Source organism: Sceloporus undulatus, chromosome 5 (assembly GCF_019175285.1).
Source record: "Sceloporus undulatus isolate JIND9_A2432 ecotype Alabama chromosome 5, SceUnd_v1.1, whole genome shotgun sequence".
Lineage (NCBI taxonomy): Eukaryota > Metazoa > Chordata > Lepidosauria > Squamata > Phrynosomatidae > Sceloporus > Sceloporus undulatus.
The window spans coordinates 88,667,705-88,690,008 of record NC_056526.1 but is presented as its reverse complement, the minus strand read 5'-3'; the positions used below and the strand labels follow the sequence as shown (position 1 = coordinate 88,690,008).

Genomic DNA, 22,304 nt, shown 5'->3' with positions numbered 1-22,304 from the left:
TAAACTTTATAGTTCACAGACAAGTAATGATTATACTAGACAGCCTTATAGAAAACAACAGGAAATTTTATTTGTGACCAAAAAAAGTTTAAAAGAATACCTCTTTCAGTGTAAGAATAAGGGACAGCTGTACTCAACACAGGACTGGTGTCTACAGCTTTCAAATACCATGTACATACAGTCTGCTGAGGTTGAAGGATAGAAACCAGCCCTTTATCTACTCCAGTCCCTGAGTTGTTTATGGAAGGTTTCTGTGAATCGGAAAAGATTAATAGGAACTATAAAAACTGTTTTGAAAATGGTATAATCATAGATCTGTTTACTCAGAAGTAATCCCTACCAAATTCAGTTTCTCTAAGATTACAGCCTTAGTTGTTTTGTCTGTATGTTCTTATGTAACATACACTGTGGGTTTTTGGAGCGAAATTCCAACTATCCTCTTTTAAAAGTCACAGTTACGTCAATCACAAAATCCATTCATCAGTTACAAGAACTGGCAGGCATGTTGAGATTTCTTGGAATAACATTTCAAAGAAATTTTTGAGACACAGTTCAGTTACACAAATATTCATCAAGAGACCATTTTATATCAGTTTGTGCTTATTTTATTCTAACAGTGAGGCTAGCAGAGGCCACTTTGATTTTCTGTAATTTAACATTTACTGAAATACTTTGCGATAAGAAATTGCAGGTAATATGCAAACAAACTTTCCTCATGGTACAATACTGTAGAAAAACACATCAGGGTTTTAAGATCATCTGGAAAGGCCCTCCTCTCTGTCTCACCACTTTCTCAAGCTCATTTGGTGGCTGCTCCCAGACTTTGGAACTCCCTCCCCAGAGAAGGCAAGATGGCCCCATCCTTGCTCTCCTTCCTGCAGCAAGCTAAAACATTTTTGTGCTGCCAGGCCTTTGCAGATTGGGCTCTTAATGCTTTGTGGTGCTGGATTTAAACATCCAGACGTCTGTATATAGTTTTAATTTTTTATTATTTTAATGTTTTAAGACTTTTAATTGTTTTAATATGTATTGTTTTTAAACACATATCTTCTAAATTACAGTTAACTTAATAAGTTATGTGCTACTAGTTTAATTCTATTTTAATGCCCACTTTTGTATACTTTCAACTGTATTGTTTTTAATTTGTAAGCCACTTTGTCTCTCACGTTTGGGGGGGAAAGTGGGATATAAAATATAATAATAATAATAATAATAAACTGGAAAAACAGCAGCTTTCCTTCTGCTAAATCTTCAGAAAGGCTGCTCCAGTCACTAAACTGGCGTGCTTTCTTCATTCTTTTTCATCTCATCTCTTTCTTTCTATTTAATCCTTACCACCACAAATTTCAAATTTAGTTCCAAAACCAAAACCTGTCTTGACTTAAGTGTGCAAGCTACTCATTTTTATTTTGTTTGATCTCTTGCAAAACTCCAGGGGGAGAGGTAGTGCATCAAAGCAAAAAAATATTCAAACCAAGGCAGATTGCAGTTGTGGAAAAACCAATATTATGTTTGTAGTTGATGAAAGGATCAGGTGTAAGGATCAAAGAATAGCCTGAAAATCCATGTTGAAGTAAAGTTTAACTCTGCCTGAATGGGAGACCCCGTTGTGAATCCCATACATACCAAATGAAGGTTCGTCATGGAATTAATGTAATATATCAATGAACACTTAACAAATAAATGAAACCTGAAGGTTTACTGTGCTTCAGAAATACAGCTTACATTTTGGAATTAATTATCTTAAGCTTTAGGCACATTATTTTTTTTTTATTTGCAGTTTGAGCAAAGTAAATATTTTCATGTGTGTCTGTCTCCACTCTCTTTACACAGTCCAAGGCAATCTGCCTTCACATGCCCAGAAGCAATAAAAAAATGTCATCTAGTCTTTCCATCCAGATAACAGATAGTTTATTCAGAGACATTCCAAGATGCAAACGAACCACATATTAGATCAGACATGATGCTACTTTTTAAGTAGATATGGCTGAATCTGGGAGGAAATGTGTGTCAATTAAGGCTTCCACACCTCTTACCAAGGAGGAAAGGTAGAAGTGATTGCACTCATGGAAGGCAACAAAACAGAAAACTAGTTGTGATGCAGTTATCAGTAAATAAAACAATGCAGATGCTAAATTAACATTAAGCAGCCATATTTCAAATACCTTATCAAAAGAAATGGTCACATTCTGATGGTGGGTATGGATTTGAAAGATGATGACTGTCACATTACTAGAAATATTCCTCAACACAGCTTCAGCTGGAATGGTTTCATTCAGTAATACATTCTTAAATTTGCCCAAGGAAAGTTCAAGTAGAAGGCCTGCATTAAAAGGAAACAACTATTAATTCTAAGTCAGTTCTTTTGGGTAAAGAAACAAAGAGCACATGAAGTTTAGCTTAGGATGGGAATGAATGTCATATACTGTCAAGTACTCCTATAGTCAAGACTGCCTCCTGTTAAGTGGCTGCTTATCTTTTCCATTGTATGACAGGTCACTTGAAAGACCTTACATATCTACGCACTTCTTCAGCCTACAGAGCACAAGGCATAACATTCATTTCCTATAAACTCTAGATGAGCAGATCTCTAGAGGATGGTGAGCCTTCCTGTTCCAACTTCATCATCACAATACAGCTTGAATCTGCCTTATACAAAACACTTGGGACCAGAAATGTTTTGGATTTCAGATGATTGCGACTATTATTATTATTGGATTTTGGAATACCTGTATTTGCACATGTGTATATGATAAAGTATCTTGAAGATGAGACCCAGGTCTAAACAAAAAAACTTATTTATATTTCACATGCATCTTATACACATAGCCTGAAGATAATTTTATACAGTATTTTTAATAATTTGTGCATGAAACAAAGTTTGTACACGATGAACCATGAGAAAGCCAATGTGTCACTATCTGAGCCGTCCATGAAAAATGTTTTGGTTTTTGGAATATTTTGGATTTCAGAATTCTGGATAAGGGAGACTCAACCTATATACAGTAGTTACATGGCCTACTCTGCAATGTTTAAGAACACAGGAGCAGGCCTGCAGGATTACACCAATGTTTAATTTTGTTCAGAACTTTGTTCTACCAGTAGTCAATCGAGATGCCTCTGAGAAGCCCACAAGCAGGACAAGAACACAACAGCTCCTCCTCAGCTCATGTTTCTCAGCAACTGATATTGAGAGATATACTGCTTCTGATCCTGGGATTACTATATAGACATCCTTTATGACCAGTAACCACACACAGACTACCGGTAATCTTGGGCCTGTTACAGACTGCCAAAATAAAGCTGCTTCGGGTCTCTTTGGAGGTATGCTATTTAAATGATGCATGGGTCCTAAGAGTCCGGAGGTCGCGCCAAAGCCACACTCCATTCCTAAGCACTGGAGTACAGCTTTGGTGCAGCTTCCGGATTCTTAGGATGCATACATCATTTAAACAGCATACCTCCAAAGAGACCCCAAGCAGCTTTATTTTGGCAGTCTGTAACAGACCTTGGTTAAAGCCATCCAACTTGATGGTCTTCACTGCATGATGTGGTAATTAATTCCACAATTTAAGTATGTGTGTGTACATGTGTACACGAGTATTTCCTTCTGTCTGCCCTGCCTCTTCCACCATTCTGCTTGATGGATGAGTAACCCTGGTTTGTAGTAAGTATTGTAAAAGAGTTGAAATTTCAGGCAACTCTGACTGGGAACAGAGGATTCATGGCAAACTCAAGCAACCATTAGCAAAAAACAAGTGCATTTGCTGAGGGAAGGTGTGGTGCACATCCTCTGACAAATTTCTAAGAAGGCTAGGAGCCCATTAATCCAGTTAGCAGAATTCCTTCTGCCATTATCAGACCATGTTTTTGACCAGACAAAAGCCAACACTAGCTTAACCTAGTTATCTAAGCATACAAAGCCTCTGCTGGCTACAACTGCAGCCAATCAGCTTAGTCTGTTCATTTTCCAGGATAAAGAGATTGTACTTGTTCAGAAATACCTGATAATGGTAGTTAATTAATTGAACTAGCCACATAAACTATTTATGTATTTAGCATATTAAGGAATGTTTATCCTCATCAGGATAAGAAGCAACCTGAAGGAAAGGAGTACACAGCAACTAAAATCTAACATCCTAAAACCTCCCATTATTAACAATGGTGTATTACAATGGTTCCCTGGTACACAATGACAAAATCAAGGTTTGCTTTTTGGAATTTTTATCTTTTTGAATATTTCCAAGCTGTGGATGCTTAAATACATGCATAAAAGAATCCATGGATATGAAGGGCTGACTGTATAGCCCTAAATATCCGTAGAATGCCAAGTGAGGCTTTCCTTATGTGGAAGATACATCTCTAAATCACAATTTAAAGCTCTCAAGGACTGCTTGCTGTTCTTCCATTAGATGTTTATTAACTCACGGGCATCCTTGTCATTCAAGCCCACTCCCAACTCTGACCTTTCAAGTCTTGTTCTGAACATACTAGTTGCACAACATTATAACCCTCCCCAAGCTAAACAAGAACTCCACTAAAGGTTAAAAACAGTGGTGTAAAAAACAAGATGAGCTTTGGGGATTTAATTTAAAAAAAGGTAAGATTCTTGGAATTGTTCATAATTTACTCAATGAAACAACTCTCTGATACAGCAGCATTTTTCCAATTGTAGCCTGAAGACAAATTGCTTTGCATTAATTAGTTCAATAATTACAATACTTCAAAAGAGTGCACACATACACACAGCACAAGATAATACTTCTCAAAGCAGATTAGATGGACTATTGGCTTAATTCACCGAGTGCACAGCTAAATGCGTTTGCAAACCTCATTCCTTGTACACAGCTCCAGAACCTACATAGATTAGCTGTTCAGTCGACATCTGCATAAAGAGGAATTAAGTACAGCTAATTTCATGCTCACATACCCACTTATTCTCACTCTCCAGTAACTGGTTTTGTTGCATGTTTCTGTTTTAAATTAACCCCATTGTTCTAAGTTGTCCAGATCTGGAATTGTGGTAAATTTTAACTGTGGTTCGTTTACAGATAATTCAGTAACTATGACCTGAAGTTGGCTTGCCTGAAATATAGTTAACTGTTAACTATAATTTGTTAGTCTGGGTAATGTAACAAATCATGGTGAATGAAAACAGGGAGCAAAGATGCCCAAAGCCCTCCTCTTAACTATGCAGGAGGGAGGAACAGTGGAAGAAACTCCTTCGGAGTGTAGTGGAGTCTCCTTCCTTAGAGGTCTTTAGACAGAGGCTGGATAGCCATCTGTCAGGGGTGCTTTGATTGTGATTTCCTGCATGGCAGGGGGTTGGACTGGATGGCCCTTGTGGTCTCTTCCAACTCTACGATTCTATGATTCTATGATTCTACAATCTCACTGCAATTTATCCCCATCTGTGAACTTCACACTAAACTATGGCATAATATTCAGTGAAATAGTTTTTGTACAACTACTTTATATTGCTGCACTATTTTAAAAGTTCAACAGAATCAGAGAATCCTAGAGCTGGAAGAGCCCCAAGGGCCATCCAGTTCAACCCCTGCCATGCAGGAATACTCAATCAAAGCATTTCCAATGGACAGCCATCCAGTCTCTGTTTAAAAATCTCCAAAGAAGGAGACTCCACCACTCTCTGATGCAGCATATTCCACTGTCGAACAGCTCTTACCACCAGGAAATTCTTGCTAATGTTTAGTTTCCTGTAGCTTGAATCCAGTGCTGGAGCAGCAGAAAACAAGCTTGCTCCTTCAATATGACACCCTTTCAAATATTTAAACATGGCTATCTATATGCATAGAATATCATGAGAGACAGTGTGGCATAGTGGTTTGAGTGATGGACGGCTCCTCTTGAAATCAGGGTTTCATTTGCTGCTTGGCCATAAAATCTACTGGGTGCCTTTGGGCAAGTCACATGCTCTCAGCCTCAGGGGAAGGCAATGGCAAACCTCCTCTGAACAAATCTTGCCAAGAAAATCCCATGATAGGGTTGCCTTAAGTCAGAAACAACTTGAAGGCACAAAAATCATGTCATCCCTTAACCTTCTTTTCATCTTAGCCGCTCCGCATAGAGCACAGTTTCCACTTCACATCATAAAGAAAACTAAAGCAATTGATTCCTCCTCCCAAAAATCAGAATAAAGATGAATTCAAATTTCTAAAGTCAATTTCATTCATTAAAATAAGAAAAAGGCAAAACAATTCAGCTGAATAACAATGTCTTTTAAAACAATTTAATTTCTATTTTAATTTGGCACTACATATCTTTAAGCATTTAATGTAGATTGTATCACTGTTCTTTTAGGAATTTAAATGTTAAACTTGCAATCCCTGACAAAGCATTCCTTAGCTTCAGAGAGTTTCTATTGTGTCAAGGCCAGGTTCTGCAATCACCAAAAGAGCCACTGTCTTCCAACCTTACTCCAAATAACTATATACATGGAAAATAACACATGAATCACTGTTTTCCCAAAACACTCATCACAAATACATGTCAAGCATTTGAATTGGTGTCAAGGAATAGAGAGAGATGTAAAGTTGGTGTGCAACCCCTGTCTGCTGCTTTGAGGCCTTGACAGGAGGTTAATACTGCTATGTGTGTATGGTGAGCCCATGAATTTTGTAGGGTTGTTTTAGATAAGGAATATACAGAAGTGGTTTTGCCAGTTCCTCTGAAATATAGTTTACAGCACTTGGTATTCACTGGCAGTCTCCCATCCAAGTACTAACCATGGCTGGTCCTATTTAGCTTCCATGATCAGATGGGATCTGGTGCCTTTAGGGTATTTAGGCCCTTAATATTTTTCTTCTTGTTGTCATTTCCAACTTATTGCAAACCTATCGTGATATTTTCTTGGCAAGTTTCTTCCAAGGGGGTTTGTCACTGCCATCCTATGAAGATGAGAGAGTGTGACTTGCTCAAAGTCAGCCAGTGGGTTTACATGGCTGAGCCAGGATTTGAACCCTGGTTTCCACAGTCATAGCCCAATGCTCAAACCACTACACCACAAAGTCTGTCTAATAATTTTCTCCTAAGTGCTAATCTTCTTTCTTGCATTTTCCCACACCCTCCTTCTGATCAAAAGGGATAAAGTGAGGACACTCTTAGCCACAGACAGTCCCTGAGGCTTTTTAACTTGCTACTTAGCAATTTTTAGTTTACTAGGGTTTGTCATGGAATATGATCCAAAAGGTGGCACGTTTTATTCAAGTTAAGAGGCATTTTACTCTTACTCATCACAGCATAGACTGATTCCTAATCCCCAAACCAGTTTCCATATTCACCAGTATACCCACCCCCTTTATAACAAAGATAGTGACCCATAATCTTTGCAATAAACACACCTGAAATGTATGGTATTCAGGGAAAGGCTATTTTCTCTATTCCCCCTTTCTCAAATAAACCTTAATTCTGAAATACAATCCTGAAGTATTTATTATTTTATTTATTTATTATGTTTCTAGCTTGCCTTTTTCTCCCCCATCCCCATCCAAACCATAATTCAAGGAAGCTACGCTAAATCTTCCAGGTGCTGCCTCCTTTTTTAGAGGGCAAACTAAAAAATTCTCCAGACTCAAGGGATAGAGGGAAAACAGCTTTGGAGGGCTAGTCATTGATGCATCTTCTCTATCCTGTACAGGTATATTCTTTGTTTTTGTGACTAGATCCATTTTAATTGATTCCAGCCAACTGCATTATTCACATTTGGTACTTTGCAGTGGAAATTTGAAATGTAAATATATTAAGTTAAAAAAAAAACAATCTAATAATGTGAAGGAAAACAAGGGCCCTCTTTCATTTGGAATTACAGTGGTCCTTCCACATTCGCTGGGGTTAGGGGTAAAGGACTTCCGTGAATGTGGAAATAAAATAAATCACAAATGAAAAAACAATGTTCTTCTGTCTAGGAATCTCCAGGTTCTCCAGTGCAACTCTGTGTTGATGTTGATCATAGAATCATGCTGAAGGACATACAAATGCCTAGAAAAGTGTTTTCTCTATGAACATCTAGGTTCTCCAGCACTACTCTATAGTAACATCTGGCAGAGTTGCGCTGGAGGACTTAAAGATTCCTAGAGAGAACATATTAATCAAAACTGCAAACATTCAAAGCTGCAAATGTGAAGGGCCAACTGTACATCTATTGACTCTAGAATTCAGAAACATAGCCATATTAATCTTGAATATCAGTATGCAAATGGATCTTGCAGCACCTTTGACAGTAACTGTGCAAAAGAAGTTGTAGTGACATGCAGCTACACCATGCATTTGAGGAAGCAGACTGAGGGCCGGAGCAGATGGGCAGGAAAAAGCAGCTCAATCCTGCTTTTTCCAAAAGGGGGTCCAAACACCACTGTCTGTATGTCCAACTCTCAAGGTGAGCCAAACACGCATGGATGGACCACATAGAGCAGCGTCAAGTCATACTGCTGGATAATCTTTTGTTACCTCCCTACCATACATGAACACCGTTGCACAAACACACCAATGGCAACCCCCAAGTACTTCCCACATCTGCCCAGATGCCATCACATTGCATGGACGCCCCTTTGAATGGTCACACAATTGTACATGCGATGCTCCCCCTGTACAGGGCATTTGTGAACCTGTGTGCAAGTGATACATTGGCAAAGCACAGTCATAGCCCCCTCCACATGCCCCCTTCCCTCCATGCCTCCCTGTTGGACTGTCTGGTTTGTGTATATTGTAATTACTTTCATTGCTTTGCTCTGCTGCAGCCCTGCACTTGTATCGGGGCATTTATATGCAGGCGCGAAGATGTGTATCTTCCATGCTAAGCTGAACTATCCTGGGTTCTGTTTGCTCCAGTTTTTAGCCTTGGAGTGCTGCTTCGTTCCTGTCTCCGCCCACTTTGGAGGCATGCATCATCTAAATGCCCTTCAAACCGGTTGGAAACCACTTTATTTTGCCCATCTGTTCCACCCCTGAGTCTATGAAGGTTCATGCTACAACTTCTTCCACAATCTCAAAGGTGCTGCAGGATCCCAATCTGTTGCCTCTGTAGTATTGGCTCTCAGGAACTAGACATGCATAAGAAATAGCCTCGTAGCAAGTCAGGCCATAGATCCACAGTTCTGCCTCCCCCAACTTGGTCCCTACAGACACTTCAGACTACTATTCCCTTCAGTCCCTGACTTCTGGCTATGCTGGTTAATGGACGTTTTCAATGATATAGCCTTGGACTCTAGTTGCTTCAGTGACTCACCTTGGACTCAACTCTGTGATAACAACACACTGACTCGACTTAAATATTTTTAGCAAATGACTTGTTGGTCTTGGTTCAATAATATAATGCATTCATCCAGAAATGTTACAGAATGGAAAATGTTTTTCCTCCTTTGAACAATGCTTCCATCTCAGTTTTTTGCCTACTAGTCATATGATGATAGCAGTACATTTGCCATACAGGAAGCCCCTGCCTTTGTGACAGGTTTGGGACTGGGGCCCTGTCTGAAAATGGAATCAGTTGAAAAGCTGCCTTGTATTCCATCTGGGAGATGGATATAAATCCCATTAAATAAATAAATAAATAAATAAATAAATAATATTATTATTATTAACCTTTATTTATGAAGCGCTGTAAATTTACACATAAATAAATAAAGGGACCCAGGTTATTTTCCTTTAGCTTACAAGTGGATTTTGGCCTTTAAAAGCTTTAAAAAAGAGACTGGGTTCTGCATTTAACGGCTGCAAAAAAAAACCCAAAACCTTCAGTTATGATTATAAAATGTTCTCTGGACCACAGGACCACCCTCCCAGCTTTCTAACCCAGGAATGTTAGGAAAGTCTACGGCTTCATTAATTTCAAGCAGCATACAAAACTCATCTCCAGAGTGGAGAACACAGTTCTTGGACGGGAACAGCAAAGAAATGCATTAGGCAACAGGCTTGAGGCGAAAGATCTTTCTAAAGCTTTTGTTAGAAGCAACAGGTAAGATTCACCCACAGAGTGCAGGGCTCATGCCCAACACATTTGCTGTTCCCCTCTGCAAAACATGCCCCACACTCACAGGAGCAAGTCATAGCCTCTGCTTGAAGTGAATGGACTTTGCTTCCAGTGGTGGGGTCAGCCATCAAGATACAAATACACTGACCTAAATTGACCTGTTGCTCCCCTCAGCAGCCACAGCTCTCAGGAAATAAACCCATCCCTCTGTGCACATGCACAACCAACACCAACCCAACTCGTACAGTACAGGTATAATATTCATCCTTTTTTTTTTTTTTTTTTGACCATTTAATATTATAACCAGAACCCATTACAACTGGCTTTTCCTATCCATAGACTTGGCATCTGTGGACTGGAGCATCCACAGATGGCCCTGCCTTGTTCTCCTCAGTGGCAGATGGCCAGGCCAATGCAGTAGCACACATGTTGCACCTTCATTGATGAGAACAGTACTTGAGGTCCTGTGGATTTTGCTATATGCGGGGGGAGGAGGTCAAGAACCCAAGGATATGATGGGACAACTAAAATTCGATGCATGGTTGATCAGCAGACCACATGTCAAATATATGGGTTCTGGGTATAATTTAATTTTTTTAAACCTACCTTTTGCTGTGTGTCTTCTTGATTTTCTAGTTACTGAAACTCCACTGCACCCAACCCCCACCCAACCCCTTTCATTTTGTTAAAGTTGGCTCTCAGACTTAAGACTTAATCGAAAGTATCTTGCAAGGACTTCAGTTGTGACTTAAGACTTGAACATAGAGACTTAAGACTTGGCTTGAAACATGAGTAAAAGAATTTAATACATCACTGGAAGTTTTAGACTAACGTGTCTCCGGGAAATCCTATAGATGGGGAGGGCAATGTTTCTCAATGTCATTTGGAACGGCAGAGCTTCAAATCAGGTAGAGAACCTCCACAAATCATTCTTACTCAATATGAGAACAGAACACATCAATAGGGCTTTTATGTTAGCATGAAGCTCTTACATAAAGTTAAGGCTCTTCAAAAACCAAGAGGGATTTCAAACCAGAAATGAGGCATTTCCTGTGCAAAAGAGCATGCACCAAGGAAGCTGTTACTCAGTGGCCAAATTCTTACTAAGCAGGCAGGAAGTCAATTCATTTACAAGTATCTTGCATTTCAGCCAACAACTGCTCCAAAGAACCACTCCATTCTATGACTGAATTTCCAGTCCGGGTACCGGATTAAGATCCTACCAAGATCTTATTCCTAATTTGCCTTAATAGAAGATATTAGGGATTGAACTGGAGACCATCAGGCTGCAAGGAATGTGCTCTTCCACAGAGCTATGGCTCTCTTGCTATGTGGTAATATCTAAAAGGTGTTATACATGCTGAGCATCATACTTTGATGGGTGAATGGTAGATTGAAGAGTAAAATGGACTGAAAAAAACCTGGTAAAATCCAAGGGTGTTGTCTAATTGTCTAAGCCATGAGTGATTTATTTAGTCACAGAACCCGAAAAAGTTACTTTTGGGCTACAACCCTCAGCAACCTGTGTGCCCATTTGTCTTGAGCCATACTGGCTAAAGAATCCTTGGAGTTAAGAATCCCAAAAGTAACTTTTCTCAGCTCTAAGAAGCTATAAGAAGAGTAATGTATAATACTTTCCTTTCCAGAAAACATGGAATCTATTTTCACTGAATAGAATTTAAAATTCCTCATGGTTCCAAATTTCATGGAAAGTTTCCATTAGCAATGGGTCTCCTCTACAGAAAGTCATTCTTCCTAGTAGAGGGTAATTATGAATGTTAGAGGTGCAGCTGCACAGGTAGCATAGCATTCCCCTCTCTGCCATTTTACTTAGTCCTACAGTCCTTCTAAATTATGGATTATTACAGAATCAGAATTGCTTGGCTACTATTAGGTCTGGTTTACTAACAATAACTGTAGCTCCTTCATCCTTGATAGTGTAATCCAGTGACCATCCTCTTTCTCCAACATCCATGTTACTTGCTAATTAGCTTACTTGCTGTTCACCGCTATGATCTTTGGAATAGCGGTATATAAATAAAACAAATTATTATTATTATTATTATTATGTATTTTATCTTTTGACAACAGGGATGGGAATCCTATGGCTCTCCATATGCTATTAGACTGCAACACTCATGAGCCCTAAGCAGAAAATGGTAAAGAATGCTGTGCATTGCTCTTCAACAAAACCTGGAGTTGCATGGTTCCTTCTTTTATTCTATAGAGTTGGTAAACAACTTGTATTTTCACAGATTTATGTGACAATATATACTATTAAGCCTCAATTTCTGAGTACAGGAACCAACTACCATGGATTAAGACAGTGGTTCTCAATCTTCCTAATGCCACAACCCTTTAATACAGTTCCTCAAGTTGCAGTGACCCTCAACCATAAAACTGCAGTGTCTCAGTTCCCAAGATCATCAGAAATATGTGTTTTCCAATGGTCTTAGGCGACCCCTGTGAAAGGGTCGTTGGATCCCCAAAGGGGTTGTGACCCACAGGTTGAGAACCGCTGGGTTAAGACTTTCACCAAATACTTAGAACATTGTACTTTTCAATACAGACAACAGCCTTGGAGAAATAAAGCATGACAACAGCTCATATCTGTCACACACACACACACACGTATCTGAAGGTCAAGAACAGCGCACATGATGTTAAATGCTTATGAGACACTGGAGGCTATACATACGGTCCAATAATATCAGATGTTCATTTGTCTGAATGAACCCAGTTCTTCTGCCTTCAACAGCTATCAAAGCACATGCAAATCATAAAATAGGCAACAAACATCAAAAAGACTTTTCTACTGAGGGGGAATAAATTAGGATCAGAGGTCCATTCATTAACAGACTGGAAAAAAGAGTTTTTATAATAATATGGTAATATCATGATGTGATTACAATGTTTACATACTGCTGTTATACCTGACAACAGGCTTCTAAATAAGATCAAAAAACTGCCTTGGTGTCCACTTGCCAGCAGCAATGGACATGGAGAACCTTTGCACACAGATGTATGCTATTAGACTGGACCATGCAATTAGACCAAATATTTTTGCATCAAGGTTTTTTTAAAAGACTGAAAAGCCAAGAACAAACAAAAAAGACAATTGCATCAGCATACGGTTTTCAACATCTGCCTCTATCAAGGGAAACTTGAAACAAAGCAAAGAACATCTTCATGAAAATACATTTACTTATGCTGAAAGGATCTCTGCTACAAAACAATGCCAGCGTACCTCAACAACTATAGCGCCCAATTCTTATATATGGCCAAAGGTAAATTTTTGAACCCTCTAAACATCTATATAAGCAAAGCTACCGAAAAAGTATACAACAATTATTTAAGTTTGGCAAAAAGCAATTCAGTAGCGAGCATTCCAACAATAGTCCATAACATACAGATCAAATTATTTTTTCTGCTGCTTGACAAATGGCAGAGCAAATATGGAAACAATATATATTATATATATTTAACATGTCTTATACTGTGTTAAAAACAAACCCAGTTATATACAGTACTTATTCCAAATATTCGCACAAGCTATAATATATTGAAAACTTGCAAATGGGAACATCTTTCCCAATTCCTTTAGACAGAAAAAAGGATGAAAACCAGATTGTTTGTGGATTTTAGTATATAAAGAAAAGCACTGTATATCCACCTATATTTGCAAAGGAAAAAGAAAGAAAAGACATCACTAGCAACTAGCTATTCCCACATAAAATCAGCTTGAACCACAGGACTCTGTACCAACATGGATCACCATCTCAGGTAACATCTGATAACACCCACCCCCCACAGATACCAAAATCTGTGCATGTTCAAGTCCCATTAAATGTGATGGCATAGTAGAATGGTGTTCCTTATATAAAATGGCAAAATCAAGGTTTGATTTTTGGAATATATATATATGGATGGTTGAATCTGTGGATAAAAAAATCCATGGATGTGGAGGCCCGACTGTACTCTGTGCACTTGGATACTCGTACAGCACACTACATGTGTTCTCAGTCTCTGATGAAAGCTGCGTATGCCAAAAGACCACCAGAATGAGCAGAATTCAGTGAGTAATCATGCAGGAGTCAAGCACATATCCTCATAAAATCCGTTTATTTTAATGAACAAGAGGCATACCTAAGCGACTTTGAATGGCGTTCATTATGTCTGCCACAGAGAAGATATTATCTGCAACTAATGTGGCAACAAGTGATCCTATTCAATTTGACCTAAACTGACTCTGTACTCACAGGACTTTTCAAATTAACCACTAACATTGCTAATAAGACTATTTTGTTCTGTGTTCTTCATGAAGAAATTTAGAAATCTGCTATAATGAAGGCATGCCAAATGCCTTACAATCTGCTTCCCACATCTTGGGGTTGCTGCTCTATATTCTTTGCTTTATTTATTGCTTTGCCTGAAGTTAGCCTATATATCCCAAACCCTCTGAACAAAGCCAACTACTGGTATTCTGAGCTAATAAACTGGGACTGTCATGACACTTATTACTTACCAATGCATATAGCATATAAGATGACACGGTATTTGAGTCAATAACATAACTGAAGTGAACATTACTATCATGCACAGTGGTGCAGCAATATGGAGAACTGTGTAGTAGAGCTCTAGAGATCCTGATGCAGCCACTGCTGATATTCAGAGCTTAGAAAAATTACTTTCTTGGACTCTAAACTCCAAGAATCTCCCAGCCAACATAGAGGATCTGGGAGCTAATGTACAAAAAAGTAACTTTTTGAAACTATGGCTGGGACTTCTGATTATTGAATGCTAGGAAAGATACGTAAAAAGATGGTTGTTTTATTCAGCAACAACAGTAGAGCAAAACTGGACTTTTTCCAGTCTCCTGCCTTCGACTTCACATTAAACATTCAAACTTACCAGCTCAACAGATCAAAAACAGCCAAGGAGGAGGAAGAGGTGGAGGATATCAGCGCATATGAGCCATAATATTTTCTTTTTAAGCTCTCTGGACATATATATATAATTTAAAAAAAACACCAGCACATAACCATGTAATAACTTCTGAGTCAGCACACACATCTTTGACATAGGATTTTTTCTGATGTAGAGAACTTTGCAAGGTATAATTGCATTAAAGTAGCTGCATTCTTCTTATCCTTTGCTTTTAATATGAAATTGCTTTCATATAGCGTATTAAGGCAGAACGTGTAATAATGCAGCAAAACGAATTTATCTGAGATGCAAAACCAGTCTGAGCGTTTAATTAAATTACAGCCTAAGGAGGCATTTGTTCCCTCTGGTTTGTCCACAGCAGAAAGCAGAGACTTTGCCCCAGTGATAAGGACACTCTTGTTCATCAGCTAAGAAAACCAAGAACACTTCACCATTGCCAAAACACATGACTAAAACTATGAAGACACATGACAAGCGCTTTGATGGCCTACAGTTCCCATGACTGCTTCACTTCCTTGTGAAGGCACCAGAATGGGGAAAATGCTACAACCCATGCCTATGTCCTGGTCCCAAATGAGGGTCCAGCAAAGAAGAACATTCAACTAAATAATATTACATGTTCAGATATACAGGTCAGTTTTTTTCCTTCTACATCATACCAAATCCAGTCCAGATCCGTATTATGTCAATCTATATTGTGCAATTCTCAGAGCTTTCCCTCACTTTGGGCTGGAGCAAAACTTGGGGTGCATCTACACTGCAGAAACAATGCAGTTTGACACCACTTCAAGTGCTGTAGCTCCAACCTATGGAGTCCTGGGATATGCCTCCTCTGCCAAAGACTGCTGTTGCCTGAAAAAACTACAAATCCCAGGATTCGGTATGATGGAGCCACGGCAGTTAAAGTGCTGTCAAACTGCACTGTTTCTACAATGTAGATGCACCCTTAATCATTCGTAGAGACCCAGTGAACCCTTAAATTATGATTTAGTTCCACTTACACACCATTTTTATTAAACATTAGAACTCCTAATAAAACCTGTTGCTCATCTCTGATTTCTGTTTTTACTTACCAACCAGACAGACACTTAGGTTTTTGTTTATGACTAACCTGAGTTCCAGTCATTTCAAAGGCCTACTCTAAACATAAGTTCTGAACACAAACTACTAATACTTTAGACTTATTTTTAAACTGTCTGACTAAAACGAAGCACTGATGTAACAAACAAGCATGAGAAGCTGCGTATTTAGATGCATACATCAGAGAGGTGTGATGGTGGTTGTGCCTTTCTGAGTGCGCACCTGGTGGCAAACGCAGAGTTGTTATTGCATAATGTGTGAACTTAGAATAAACCTGAATACATATCCAGGGATAGCCATGTTGGCCATATAGCAAAGTACAGTAACATGCAAAACCCACAAAACAGTGATGCTTTTTTGGGGCCAAACCAAATGCACACTATACATGTCACAAGCTTTCAAAGCAACAGTTTTCAAAGCAACATTTGAAAGCTTGCAACATGTAAAAATGTGCATTTTGGTTGTTCCCATAAAGGTAGCACTGTTATTATACTTAGAACAAACCTGATTGCTTTCTCATGAACTTTCAAATGACACTCCATCCAAAATATTTTTCAGCAAGCACTTAAGGTGGTTTAGGCCATCTCTTAGAGGAAGGAACTAGCAAAACCACCTCTGAATATTCCTTGCCTAAGAAAACCACATGGATTTCAAGGGATCCCCACAAGTCGGCAGACACATGTTCCACTCCACCCAAGACCTTTCTCCTTTTGCTTATTCTTTAAAATCACTCCATATTAGGAAACATATCCAGGGGTAGCCCTCTTGGTCTTTTAGCAAAGTACAATAACATCCCCAATCCACAAAACTCAATGTTAGGAAGAGAGAGGGAAGCAAGCAACAGTGATGCTCCTACTCTAAAAACAAACAAACAAACCCAGAGCTTTCAGAAACCAAAACAGTAACCTGTGATAGAAGGAGAACAACCTGCACTACAGCTAAGAAGGGGAATTTAAGTCAGGAACAATAAAAGTGGATGACAGGTCAGTCTTATAGGGTTTTGATTATGATGATGTTTAATTTAATGTAAGTAAAAAAAAATGACTGAAAGGTCAATCTTAGAGTTTTTTTATAATGATGACAACGTTATTTTAATGTAAGTAAGCAAAAACAAAAACAGCTGACAGGTCAATCTTAGAGTGTTTTGATGATGATATTTAATTTAATGTAAGAAAAAACAAAAATGAGTTACATGTCAATCTTATAGTGTTTTGATGATAATGATGATGATGACGATGTTTAATTTAAGCTAAGTAAGGAAAAACAAAAATGACTTACAGGTCACTCTTAGAGTGTTTTGATGATGATGATGATAATGTTTAATTTAAACTAAATAAGAAAAACAAAAATGACTTACAGGTCAATCTTATAGTGTTTTGCTTATGATCATGATGATGATGATAACGTTTAGTTTAATGTAAGGAAGGAAAAACAAAAACTACTGATAGATCAGTCTTATGGTATTTTGATGATGATGATGATGATGATGATGTTTATTTGCAAACCCCTTTCCACCAAAAGGGTGGCACATCAGAACACATACGATAAAAAGCGAACAATAAAACAACACACTACTGTATATAAAATACCCAAATACTTGTTGTTTGTGTTGTTGTTGTTGTGTGCCTTCAAGTTGCATCCCAGACTTATGACAACCCTAATGCAAAACCTATGGAACCTGTCATGGCTTTTCCCTGGTTTAACTCTTATTCTGGCTGTTTGCTATGGAATTCTGGGAGTTGCCCCACAGAGGCCCCACAACAAACTCCAACTCCCAGAATTCCATAGCAAACAGCCAGAATAAGAGTTAAACTGGTGCCAAACCAGTGTGGATCCAGCCTTTGGGACACAAATCAAAGAAAACAAGGGAGCCTACCTGCTGTGATATTCTCTGCAGTGTAGCCTCTTCTGGAGAGGAGCCCCAAGACCAAGAGCAAACCAGGCAGCATGGCTGCAGGAACAGGAACAAAAAAAGCCCTCCTTTCGCCTTGGAAAGGGGTGATATATTAGTATAAAATGGCCCTCATAAGAAGCACACACTCAAAGCCAGACTAAAGTGGCAGACACTCCAAAGCCTGAGCAGAAGGAGGCCGCGCCTCCATTTCTCAATCCTGAGGCCAACCAATGCTAGGCAGGCCCTGCCTCCTTCCCTGGAGTTAACTCTTTCCACACATATACAGCCTTTCCCCAGACAATGCCCTTTTTTTGGACTTCAGCCCCCAGAATCCCAGACTATGGCCCAACATGGCTGAGGCTTCTGGGAGCTGAAGTCCAAAAACAAATGTCTTCAAGGTTTGGGGACCACTGCTCTATAGATTCCCATTGGGGTGTTCTGGTTTGTAGGGTGACAATACAGGGACAATGGGAGGTACACTCATCCCTCCGTATTTGCGGCTTTGACATTTGTGGCTTTGATTATCGACGGATTTGATTAATATGTTCTCTCTAGGAATATTGTAGTCCTCCAGTGTGCAACTCTATGGTCAACTTTAACTAAACGTTTGCACAGAAAGACCTAGAGATTACTAGAGAGAATGCTGTACTGGGCATTTGAAGCTCCTCCAGTGTAGTTTTATGGTCAGTGTCTGTCAGACACTGGAGTTGCACTGAAAGAGCTAGAGATTCCTAGAGTCCTCTCAGTTAAAAACATGGTGTTTTTGTTATTTGCAGTTTTTCCATATTCACGGGGGGCTTGGGCCTCTAACCCTACTGAATATGAAGGGACAAGTGTATAAACAGAGATTATCCCGTGAAAATGGCACATTCACACAATGGCTCCTCTAAACCCTGGAGGGAAGTGACCAGTGGTATCCCACAGGGTTCTGTCCTGGGCCCAGTGCTAGTCAACATCTTTATTAATGATTTGGACAAAGGAATAGAGGACATGCTTATCAAATTTGAAGATGACACTAAGTTAGGAGGAACAGCTGATACCCCAGAGGACAGGATCAAAATTCAAAATGACCTGAATAGACTAGAAACCTGGGCCAAAGCTAACAAAATTAAATTCAACACCGAGAAATGTAAGGTACTGCACTTAGGACGGGAAAATGAAATGCACAGATATAGAATGGGGGGACACCTGGCTGAATGAGACTACATGTGAAAAGGATAGTTGAACATGAGTCAACAGTGTGATGCGGCAGCTAAAAAGGCCAATGTGATTCTAGGCTGCATCAAATATAGTGTCTAGATCAAGGGAGTAATAGTGCCACTCTATTCTGCTTTGGTCAGGCCCCACCTGGAATATTGTGTCCAGTTCTGCTCACCACAATTCAAAAAAGATGTTGAGAAACTGGAGCGTGTCCAAAGGAGGGTGACAAAAATGGTGAAGGATCTGGAAACCATGCCCTATGAGGAAAGACTTAGGAAGCTGGGTGCGTTTAGCCATGAGAAGAGACGGTTAAGAGATTATATGATAGCCGCTTTTAAGTATTTGAAGGAGTGTCACATTGAAGATGTGTTTTCTTCTGCTCCAGAGACTAGAAAATGGAACAATGGATGCAACTGCAAGCTCCAGGAAAAGAGATTCCACCTTAACGTTAGGAGGAACTTCTTGACAGTAAGAACTGTTCAACAGTGAAACACACTCCCCCGGAGAGTGGTGGAGTCTCCTTCTTTGGAGGTCTTTAAGCAGAGGCTGGATGGCCATCTGTCGAGGATGCTTTGCTTGTGAGTTCCTGCATGGCAGGGGGTTGGACTGGATGGCTTTTGTGGTCTCTTCCAGCTCTATGATTCTATGACATTGCCATTAAACGGCCATTGTCCTGGGATATATCGCATGCAAATTGCACAATTGTGATAAAGGTTTTCACACGTCGTCGGGTTGAAAAGCAATTACAGTGCCATTAACCTGTGAATAACCAGGCATTAAACAGCAACAAATCTTTCATGGGATTTTCCCATGAAGGATTTGTTGCTGTATATTGCTTGGTCATTCCTGGTTATTTCTGGAACCATGACCCCTGTGTGTGAAAATCTTAATTGCAATTTAATAGTAATTGCACGATCTTCATGGGATAAATCCTGTATAAACTTCCAGTTTCCCTGTGTGATAAACTCCCAGGTCAGGTGTCCCCACTCCTCAGAGGAGGAGAACTAGGCACCAAAAAATGTTAGCCCCACAAAAACTCAAAATACTCCTAGAGATATAAATTCACAATTTAATAGTAATTGTTGTGGTAGACTTTCCTGGCACCAGAGTTTTCTGACAGAGAAGGCTAAATAGCTCATAAAACTACAGTACCCAGGTTTCCCTAGCTGCACTTAGCCAGAGCAGTTAAAGCGGTCTCTGAGAGAAAAACTGGATTATTTCTGCAGTGTGTTTTGAACCATGGTGACCCTTATGGGGTTTCTTGACAAGTTTTGTTCAGAGGGGCGTTTGCCATTGCCATCCCCTGAGGCTGAGAGAGAGTGACTTGCCTAAGGTCACCCAGTGGGTTTCCACGGCTTGGCTGGGATTCAAACCATGGTCTCTCCTCCCAGAGCCTTAGTCCCGACATTTAAACCACTATGCCACTCTGCTTCTTAATAATGCTCGAAATGGAGGACATTTTGGAATTTCTCCTGGATAGCAACGTTGAAATGGAGGACATGTCTTGGAAAAGGATAATGTATCTGGTCACTCCATGTAGTTTCTGAGTGTTGGAGTAGCCCATCTTCTACACTGTAGAAATCATGCAGTTTTTCCTTCCTTCTGCATCAAACTCAGTCCAAATTCTCACGCTTTCAATCTATATTGTGCCATTCCCAAGGAGCCCTCTCAGAGCTTTGTTACACTTTGGGCTGGAGCCAAATTTACAGTGCATCTACACTGTGGAGATGATGCAGTTTGACACTATTTGTAGCACCATCCTATGGAATCCTGGGATTTGCAGTTTGACCAAGTCCTCAGCTTTCAAAGTGTACTGGTGCCCCACAAAATGACAAATGCCAGGAGTCTGAATGGCAATGAAAGTGGTCAATGGCACTAAATCTGCAGATTAATGTTCAGCCATGGAAATGCACTTTGGGCAAGTCACATTCTTTCTGACTCAGAGGAAGGCAAAGGCAAAACTCAAAACACACGACCTCAGAAAAAATCTTGCCAAGAAAACTCTGCCTTAACATTCATTTGTCAATTCATTTCAAATTACCTTCCACAGCCACTTGTATGAGTTTGGATCCAAAAGACTAGATTAGAAGGAAGATTCGGTGAGAAACAGTTCTCCCATAAATAAAGCTATTTTTAAATTTATTTTAATGAAAGCAATGGTTTTGTTATAGATTATTGATTATTTTAAAACCAGAATTTAACCAGAAGTCAGCAGGGAGACCAAGGAGTCGCTTGGAAAGGAAACATTTTATTTTTAGCTGCAGCATTGTTCCCAGTAGGAAATCCATCCAAATTACTGGGACACCGAATTCAAAGTGAACCCAGTTTCCACAGCATTTTGGACAAAGAAAACTACAAATCACATGTCATTGGTTATGGTTACACTGAATTGAACATTTACACCCCTGTATGTTCATTGGCTATGCTAGCATTAGCATACGTCTCTATCCCTTGTGGGTTTCGCCATCAACCAATCTATATGTGTTGTTTATATGTTTATCTATAAATACCATAATAAATAAAATATATGTTTTGTTTCACCATCCTCAAACTCTCTCTTGCAGCACTTCCTTGTGTTTGGGTTAACATTTTAAGTTAGGAGCCATTTCCAAATTGTTTACATTCCTAAACAGATAGTTTGACATGACCTGAACCCTTCATCCTCACAAACTTTGCCCTCAATTCATTTAAATACTATAATTTCCAGTTCCTGAGCATATGTAAAATTCTTAATTTTAACCATTCTGCCACAGTTTAAGCTAGAGGACTTTGATGTATGTGGCTTATGTGCTGCAAAATAGTTTGTGGCTACTAATTAAGTGTTGAGTAACAAAGTACACTTCCCAGAATTCCATAGCATGAAGCCATGGCAGTTAAAATGGGATCAAACTGGAATATCCCTGCAGTGCGGGCAAAGGTTCCTCCTCCAGGTTGACAGAGGGGACACTGGGAGGACTCTTTGTCTCTCCACCACAGAGGCAAGAAAAAGATCATTATAATTTGGAAGCTTTGCAGTGGTCCCCCCCAAAGTATGCCCCTTTAAGAGATTTTGGACTTCAGCTCCCAGAAACCTCTGCCACGTTGGCCAATAGTCTGCGTTTCTGGGAGCTGAAGTCCACAATCTCTTAAAGGGGCAAGGTTTGGTGGGCGGGCCACTGAAGGGATCGGACCAGAAAGAGAACCCCATGGAGCGTT

At 39.5% G+C, this 22,304-nt stretch overlaps 1 protein-coding gene across 1 annotated transcript in view; it reads right to left on the bottom strand.

The window, feature by feature from the left end:
* Positions 1-18,099, bottom strand: part of TM7SF3 (transmembrane 7 superfamily member 3) — a 31,987-nt gene extending 13,888 nt beyond the window's left edge. The window contains exons 1-3 of the mRNA XM_042470049.1: positions 17,892-18,099; positions 2,166-2,323; positions 101-251 (exon numbers count right to left, since the gene is read on the bottom strand). Coding sequence (XP_042325983.1) covers positions 101-251; positions 2,166-2,323; positions 17,892-17,964 — 382 coding nt within the window. The 5' untranslated portion in view covers positions 17,965-18,099. The remainder of the gene's footprint in view (positions 1-100; positions 252-2,165; positions 2,324-17,891) is intronic.
* Positions 18,100-22,304: the final 4,205 nt, after the last annotated feature.